An 8,402-nucleotide genomic window follows, 5' to 3' on the forward strand; every position below is an offset into this window, starting at 1 on the left:
CGGTCGCCGTGGCCCCCATCGTGTCTGCCCTGGAGAAGAAGACAAAGAGCAAGGGGCCCTACATCTGCGCCCTGTGCGCCAAGGAGTTCAAGAACGGCTACAACCTCCGCAGGCACGAGGCCATCCACACGGGAGCCAAGGCCGGCCGCGTGCCCGCGGGCGCGATGAAGATGCCCACCATGGTGCCCCTGAGCCTGCTGAGCGTGCCCCAGCTGAGCGGCGCCGGCGGGGGAGGGGGCGAGGCGGGCGCCGGCGCGGGAGCGGCCACGGTGGCCGCCGGCGGCGTGGTGACCACCACGGCCTCGGGAAAGCGCATCCGGAAGAACCACGCCTGCGAGATGTGCGGCAAGGCCTTCCGCGACGTGTACCACCTGAACCGACACAAGCTGTCGCACTCGGACGAGAAGCCCTACCAGTGCCCGGTGTGCCAGCAGCGCTTCAAGCGCAAGGACCGCATGAGCTACCACGTGCGCTCACATGACGGCGCTGTGCACAAGCCCTACAACTGCTCCCACTGTGGCAAGAGCTTCTCCCGGTGGGCACGGGGCGGCGGCCGCCCACTAGGCCGGGAGGGAGGGGCGGGCCGCGGAGCTGGGAACCGACCCACCCGGAGCCACTCCCCGGGAGCAGGGGGGAAGGCCGCTCCGGGTTGCCCGGAGCCAGGGGGTGGGACTTAGCCCAGGAGGTGGGCCCTTGGGTGGAAGGAAAGCTTCCAGGGGGAAGGGGGAGGAGGTGGACGCCCTTGAGAGCCCAGGGGCTTCCTGCCCATCCTTGGGCTCCCAAGACGCCCCGCCAGGAGCCTTTGGAAGAAGCGCTGGAAGTAGATTGGAAGGTTTGGGGCGCTTTCTGTCCCTGGAGACCCCCAAGCCCTAAACCCCCCCCCCAACATGTCCCCAGGCCTGATCACCTCAACAGTCACGTCAGACAAGTGCACTCAACAGAACGGCCGTTCAAGTGTGAGGTAGGCAGCCCCCACTCCCGTCTTGGCTTTCACGATGTTGACCCCATTGTAGTGCCTGAGTTCGGCCTCTCAGACCCCCTTTTTCTCTCTCTCCTTTTTGCCTTTTCACTCCATTTTCTCACCCCTTCAAGGCCTCTCCATCTCACCCCCATTTCCTACAGATCAAAGACCCCCACGGCTCTGATGCCTTTAACCTCTTGCCCCCCTTCCCCAAGCTTTAACTCTCCTGTGACATCCCCCCACGCCCCTCCCCCCTCCCCAGAAATGTGAGGCAGCTTTTGCCACGAAGGATCGACTCCGGGCACACACTGTACGACACGAGGAGAAGGTGCCCTGTCACGTGTGTGGCAAGATGCTGAGCTCGGCATATATCTCGGACCACATGAAGGTGCACAGCCAGGGCCCCCACCACGTCTGTGAGCTCTGCAACAAAGGTAAGTGCTGGGCGATGCCTACGGGAGGGGGGGCCTCTTGGAGATGTGGCCTAGGGTACTGTAGCTTGTGGAGTCAGCTGGAGCCTGGAAAAAAAAAACATCACCATTGGTCGTGGCTGGGGTCCATCACCAGAGGGTGGGGGACAGGTCGCTTAATGGGACACAGCTGCTTCGGGAGGGAGTGGTCAAAGGCGCCAGCCCCCCAGAGTTGGACAGACAAGGTTTCCGTGATGCAGCCACGAGTTCTGCTCTCCAGCCTCTAGGACCGATGGAGGACATTGGCGGGGCTTGAGCCTTGCCGCGGGAGCGTCCATAAAGAGCTTGATGGGTAACTGGACCATAGGGGGACACTGGAGAAAAGGGGACACAGCCGTCTCTGCTGAGGGGTAGCCCCCCACAAGTGGCTAGGAATCAGAGCCCTGTCACACCAGGAGAAAGCTCTCAGCCACAGAGAATGGGCTCTGGGCACCAAGGTGGGGAAGCCAGCACCACTGACCCCCAAGCCCCAGGCGTGGGGGCTCTGCCCCACCTGCCCCAGCAGAATAGTTGGCCCCAGGCTAGTAAGGATGTGGTGGGAGGAGGACAGGGCCATCTGAGAAGGGTGTCCCCAGCCTAGGAGAACAGCCCCGTCTCTGGGGTCTCCACCTGGCTGACCCCCATCCACCCCCACCCCACCCACCCCCACCCCGTAGGCTTCACCACAGCAGCATACCTGCGCATCCACGCGGTGAAGGACCATGGGCTCCAGGCCCCGCGGGCTGACCGCATCCTGTGCAAGCTGTGCAGCGTGCACTGCAAGACCCCTGCCCAGCTGGCCGGCCACATGCAGACCCATCTGGGGGGGGCCGCCCCCCCTATCCCGGGAGACGCCCCCCAGCCACAGCCCACCTGCTGAGGGGGACCCCTGCACCCACCAGGCAAGGCGTTGGGCATGGCTGGGGGGGGCGGGATGGAGTGAGTGGGACAAGGGGGCTGAAAGGGCCCACTAGGGGATCGCAGGAAGGCCAGGGAGACCCATCCACCACCCAGGTTAGGGAGACTTCTGGGGCAGGAGGACCTCCAGGAGAGCTGCCTTGTCTGGGTGAGGATGCAGGCCAGAGCCTCTGGGGACCAAACAGGAAGTGAGCAACGGCTGTGTCCCAGGGGAGGGAGTCAGAGAGAGTCTAGGGCAAGGAGCAAGGCTCCTGCCAATCAGATCCCACCGGACACCTTGGCGTTTGGTTTCTCACTGCAGGTACTGGTGAGGTCTGTCCAATGGCGGCGGCGGCGGCGGCTGCAGCGGCAGCAGCAGTGGCAGCCCCTCCTACGGCCGTGGGCTCCCTCTCAGGGCCTGAGGGGGTGCCTGTGAGCGCTCAGCCACTTCCCTCCCAGCCCTGGTGAGCTCCCCGTCAGTTGGGGGCGGGGGAGAGTGGAGGAAACTCCCTTGGTGCCCTCTCCTCCTCCCCCCTTCTTCCTGCCAACTCCTCGCCACTTCCCCCACCAACCGAGGAACCTCCGGAAGGAAAGGAGGAAACCCTGTTTTCTTAGGGGAATTCACTAGGTTTCAATGATTTGTTTCTTCTGTCCCTCTCCCCCCACCCCCTCCGTCAGACCTGACCCCCCCACACACGTTTGTCCCCTGGGTTGTGTTGCAGTCCCTTGGACAGTGGGCAGGGGGTGGCCAAGGGCAGGAGTGGCCACTGCCCTTACCTCACCTCTCTCTGTAATGCCCTGCCTCCAGATTTGAGCGCCTTGTCCCTCAAGGGCCCTTACTGCTCCCCTACTTCCTTCCCTTCCTGCGTCTAATGCCCTTCCCTGGGGAGTTGGTCCTTTTTTTTCCCCCTCCTCTTTTTTTGGTTATTCCTTTTTCTTTTTCCCCAGGGGGAGGGAGGAGGGAAAGGAGAAGAGCCAGGTTCTGCCCCAGATGGAACTAGGCAAGCTGTGAGCCGGGACAGAAATGGGAGGCAAAGAGACAGATGTGTACCTCTGTCAGCAGCTGTTGGGGCCGCAGGCCCTGCACAGTCCCGGCACTTGAAATCGGTCAGGGAGAGAACGTCCAGGGGTGCAAAGGAAGGAGTCACTAGGGCCAGAGGCAGAGCAAAAGATGAAATTTTAGGGGGCAGGGCAAAGGGGTGGGGGACCCAGGGACTAGAGGTGCCTCCTGGGAATGGGGGGAGACAGTCCAGTGACACACACACCCCCTTTCCCACTTCCCCCCCACCAGCTCCAGCCCTGGCCTTTTTAAAAAAATTTTTTTCCGTTTTTTTTTTTCATCCCTCCTCCCCACTTAAGAAGCTGTGGCCCTGGCCATGTCAACCACCGTGTCCCTGTGTCCCTGCATGTTCCCCACCCTCCTCCCTTCTTCCCTTTGCGCGGACCCCATTACAATAAATTTTAAATAAAAACCTGCCTCTGTTTCTGTTGAATGAACTGCTCGCACTAAGCCCCAGGGATTTCCACAGTGGCCTGCCCTCAGCTCCTGGATCCTCCCTCCTCACCGGAGGCACCCACTGGCTCCAACCAGGGTGGGGCCCGGCCAGCGGGTTAAGTGTAGGTTCCTGGGCTCCCAGCTCTCTGGGGAATACCTAATCCTGATAGGCCCAGAATAGCCACCGGAGGTTTGAAGAGGCCTTGGCGAGAAACCCAGACAGCTGTGGGATGGAGACTTCATCCACACCCATGGACTGTAGTCAGTCTAGCCAAAAATACCTGCACACCCTCAAGGCACTGGAAGGTGGTGGGTGTTGGTAACGCAGCGAGGCCGGGGAGCTTGGAGGCTTGCACTTGTACCCTCTGGCCGCGCTCAGTCAGGGCAGGGTCTAAGCCGCCTATCAGCCCCGTTTGTGCTGCGGCTCTGCCAGTCACCCCCCCACACACACACACCTGCAGGGCCGTCCCTAATGCCAGGGCTTGCCTGCCCACTGTGCTTGGCCCCTTCCTGAGCCCGGTGCCCGTTTCTGCTACTGCGCCCTTGCCAGGGGAAGGGGCTCCTGAACCTCCCGCCATGCTCCCCTGCAGCCGCCCCAAATGTGCCCCATCTCCCTTCCTCTCTGCCCACGGAGGTAACTCCAACGGGGTCTCGCTGCTCCTCACAGAGCCTTCTCCAGCCCCGGCCCCTGATGACCGTTAGCGGGAGGGGCCGGGGGCTTTGGCAAAGGGACACCCCCGGAGGCGCGCGTGGGAAGGGGCAGGGAGGGGGTCTGAGTGGTCCCCCGGCTGGTTGTCCCGGCAACGCGGGACTAGGCACGCGTGGCTCCCTAGGGCCGTCTGGGAGGGGCGGGAGGCCTGCGAGGGGCGGGGGCGGGGCGCGGCGCGGAGCGCAGGGGAGGGGACCGGAGGGGAGGGAAGACCCGCCGCCTCCCTCCCTCCCTCGCTCGCTCGCTGCTGACTGCTCCCTCCCGGGCTGCGGCTGCTGCGACGCCGGGAGCCCGGAGGCCAGCGTCGAGGTGAGATGGGGCTGACTGATTGACTGAGGTTGCGGGGAGGAGTGGACGCGGACCGGCGGTGGACCTCTGGCGGGCTGCACCGGAATGCGGATGCCTGGCGGGCGGTGGTGCTGGGCTTGCGGCGCCTAGGGGCTGGGTGGAGGTGCCGACCACCCTGGAGCCTCACCACCCCTGCCTTAAGGGGCTGGGGGTAAGGGGCTTGGGGGGAGCTGGCCAGGACTCCCCAGGGAGGGGCGGAGGGGTCTTGCGCTCCCCGACGCGCAACTAGCACACCTGTACCTCCGCCGGGAGCCCCCTGGGAGGAGCGGGAGGCCGCAAAGGAATGAATGTTGGTTCCTCCTCGCCGCCGTCGCCTGCCTGTCGGAGTGCCCCTGCATCTCTCTGCGCTGCTTGTTGATTTGGGGGTGCAGCGCCTCCACCGGGACCTAAGCCCGGATCCTGCTGGGGAGAGGCTAGGAAAAGACCAGGAGGAAGATGCCGGTGTCCAAAAGGGTTGATCCTCCCCTCCCCGGGCTCCCCAGGGCTTTCCCCACCCCCAGGGCAAAGAAAACTACAACTTTTCTCTTCCCCAAGGCCAGCCCAGGGCTGGTCCAGAGGCGAGAGCAGAGCCGGGACCCGGCCAGCCCTTCCCGCCTCACACCCAGCCTGTCTCCTCCTCTTGCAGGATTTGCTGGGGGCCTGTTCCCATCTCCAATCTCAAGATGGCAGCCAGCGGCTCCCAGGGCACTGAGATAAAAGGGGTCACGGAAAGTCCCCAGACTCAGGGAGAAGGGCTTGACCATCCAGAAACTGGAATGGGCCCTCCCCACCCCGAGGTTCCACCTGGGGTCCCAGGCAAGCCAGGAGCCAAGCAGCCAGAACTAGAGCCCACTGGGGCTCCTGTAGACTTGGGGCCCAAGGAGCCTAAGGCCGGGCTGGCTTCGGAAACGACAGAGACCCCAGCCGGAGCCCCAGAAACAGCCCAGGCCACAGACCTCAGCTCCACCCCAGGAGGAGAAACCCAGGCCAGCCCTAGCCGGGAAGAAGCATGCCAACCCCCGGTAGCCAAATCGGAGGAAAGCAAAGAGGCCACTACTAGCCCGGGGCCCACCCAGTTAGAGCCCAATGCCCCTCCTGAGCCAGCTCAAGCAGCCGCCTCCCAACAGGACCCGCAGTTAGACCCTCAACCAGACCCCCAGCTGGGTTCCCAGCCTGACCCCAAGCCTGCCCTCCAACCAGAGCCCTCTTCCCAGGAGAATCCCAGCCCTGAGGCTCTGACGGAGAGTATGGGAGAAAAGCAAGAGAACGGGGCAGTCGTGCCCCTTCCAGCTGGTGATGGGGAAGAGGGCCCAGCCCCCCAGCCTCACTCATCACCCTCAGCCAAAAGCCCCCCGGTCAATGGGGCACCCCCCCGCGTGCTGCAGCAGCTGGTTGAGGAGGACAAAATAGGCAGGGCTCATGGTGGACACCCGGGATCCCCCCGAGGTAGCCTGAGTCGCCACCCCAGCTCCCAGCTGACAGGGCCTGGGGTGGAGGGGGGTGAAGGCACCCAGAAACCTCGGGACTACATCATCCTCGCCATCCTGTCCTGCTTCTGCCCCATGTGGCCCGTCAACATCGTGGCCTTCGCTTATGCCGTCATGGTGAGCCTTGTGGGGACCCCGCTCCAGGCTTCCTGCCAGCACTGGGACAGAACCCCAGGAGTGGCCTGGCCTTCCCTTCCTCCCTTCGCTGCATGGATGCCCACCCCCTGCCCAATGACCGGCCTCTGCTTGCCTCTCCCAGGCACGACTGAGCCTCTGAGACACTACCGGCCTGTCCATTCAGTTGGGAGGGATGTGAAGGCACGTGGTTCTACCTGCCTTTGCTGACCCATGCCCTCCTCCGCCTGCCTCCCCAATCCTCTTTCCTCCCGTCACCCCTGGCCTTCCTCTACTCCACGGGACGACTACCTTCACCTGATCTCTGCCTGGCGGGGCTTCTCCTGACTTGGCCCACGGTCCCCGCCCTCACCCCAGTCCCGGAACAGCCTGCAGCAGGGGGACGTGGATGGGGCCCAGCGTTTGGGCCGTGTGGCCAAGCTCTTAAGCATCGTGGCGCTGGTAGGGGGGGTTCTCATCATCATCGCCTCCTGCGTCATCAACTTGGGCGGTGAGTGGGGTCCGGGGTCAGGCCGGGAGGAGTGGAAGGGCTGGCAGGGGACGCTTACTAACTCCTGCCCCTGCTTTCTCCTGTCTGTCCACCCCACTTTGCCTTTGTCTTTCCTTGTTTCTACCCCCACACCCACCCCACGTCTCTCTGTCTCTCCTTCTCCTCTCCCACAGTGTATAAGTGAGGGGCTCTACCCTGCATTCCAAGACTTTTCTTCCTGTTGGGAGCTGCCTTGGGCCCATCCCTCCCCTGGGGGGAGCCCAAACGATGGCCCTGGCCCCCACCCGTAGGGACCAAGGGAGCCCGAGTGGCCTTGTTTACAGCTTCTTCCCTGCTCCTGCATCCTGCCAGACTCCTCTGCCCACCGGAGGCCTCCCTTCTCCCTGCACTGTTTCCAGACCCCTGTCCTGCCTGCATCCCCTCTAGCTTCCCTGAACATTGCCCGGACTGATTCTCAGCAACCCCTGCGTCTCTCCAGCCTCCCTGCACTCCAGCGGGTGCCTCGGCGGCCGCCCCCTCCCAACCCAACTTTCAAGGTCTTGGTATCTTGCCCCTTCATGCCTTTCTCTGCCCCTTTTTCAAATTCCCTTCCCTCTCCACATCCCACTTCCTTCCTCTTCCTCACCTCCCCTCAGCATCTTCCCTTCAGCCCTCTTGCCACCGTTTAATCTGCAAAAACTCCAGCACTTTGATCAGGCTCTGGGTGGGATCGGGAGAGGGCTTCCTAGCCCGCCTGCCCCTGGGGGGGGCTCCGACTGTTCTCTGCTGGGACCACCCAGTCCCAGCCGCCCCCCGGACTACGGTACCTCAGGGGTCCCAGAGTAGGCAGCCAGGCCATGTCTGGGGATAAGTGCAAGGGTGGTGTAAGTCTTCCGAGCTAACAGGGGAGGGGAGGGGAGGGGAGGGGAGGGGGGCCACTGCAGTTGACTCTTCCCTGGTCAATCTTGTTGACTCGCCCACTTGGGCTTTTTAACGCCAGTCAGTGTTTCTAGAGGCGTGGGGCTCAGGTCTTTCACGTCTTTGTAAGGAAAGAATAATAAAAAAGGACCAAAGCTCCCAGCCGTAGAGCCAGAGAGGGACAGGGAGCTCTATTATTTCTTTTCCAAGAGAGCAAGGGAGATTTGCTGCAACGCGACAGCGACGGCCCTGCGGGGGAGGCGGGGACCTAGCTGCGACACAGTTTGGAGTTAGCTGGGGGTTGTTTTTCTGTTGTTCTTTTTTTTTTAAGTGGCGGGGAGGGGGGGGATCGAGAATTCCTAATACATACATATATATCAAACTGATTCCCCCTTTTGTATGCCGGATGCTGCATGGGTCTGAAACACCAATAAACGGAGACTGCATGAGACTCTCCTCCAGCCTCGATCGGTCCTTTGGTCAGCTCACCACCCGGCCGGTGGTGCTGCCCCCTCGCGGGCGGGCTGTCCGCGGGGTGGTGTGCGCGTGCGCCGT

At 63.0% G+C, this 8,402-nt stretch overlaps 2 protein-coding genes across 2 annotated transcripts; both read left to right on the top strand.

The window, feature by feature from the left end:
- Positions 1-2: 2 nt before the first annotated feature.
- MAZ (MYC associated zinc finger protein) lies at positions 3-2,714 on the top strand (the record flags this gene model as incomplete). The annotated part of the gene is made up of 5 exons (XM_004705668.2): positions 3-535; positions 898-961; positions 1,224-1,395; positions 2,088-2,312; positions 2,630-2,714. Coding segments are annotated over 4 exons (972 nt in total), but the record flags the coding sequence as incomplete, so codon positions are not given.
- A 2,016-nt stretch (positions 2,715-4,730) lies between these two features.
- On the top strand, positions 4,731-7,841 carry PRRT2 (proline rich transmembrane protein 2). The gene is made up of 4 exons (XM_004705667.4): positions 4,731-4,820; positions 5,485-6,442; positions 6,818-6,950; positions 7,124-7,841. Exons 2-4 carry the CDS (start codon positions 5,522-5,524, stop codon positions 7,132-7,134), a joined length of 1,065 nt encoding a protein of 354 aa, XP_004705724.1. The 5' UTR covers positions 4,731-4,820; positions 5,485-5,521; the 3' UTR covers positions 7,135-7,841.
- Positions 7,842-8,402: the final 561 nt, after the last annotated feature.

The sequence above is a fragment of the Echinops telfairi genome, unplaced genomic scaffold (genome assembly GCF_000313985.2).
Source record: "Echinops telfairi isolate 266 unplaced genomic scaffold, ASM31398v2 ScPeMD7_5;HRSCAF=22, whole genome shotgun sequence".
NCBI lineage: Eukaryota > Metazoa > Chordata > Mammalia > Afrosoricida > Tenrecidae > Echinops > Echinops telfairi.

What these genes read in the sequence shown, in the direction of transcription:
- PRRT2 (XM_004705667.4), top strand. Translation starts at nt 5,522, where the DNA reads ATGGCAGCCAGCGGCTCCCAGGGCACTGAGATAAAAGGGGTCACGGAA. An exon ending in CCTTCGCTTATGCCGTCATG is followed by an intron (nt 6,443 to 6,817) that starts GTGAGCCTTGTG and finishes CCCTCACCCCAG; the next exon opens with TCCCGGAACAGCCTGCAGCA.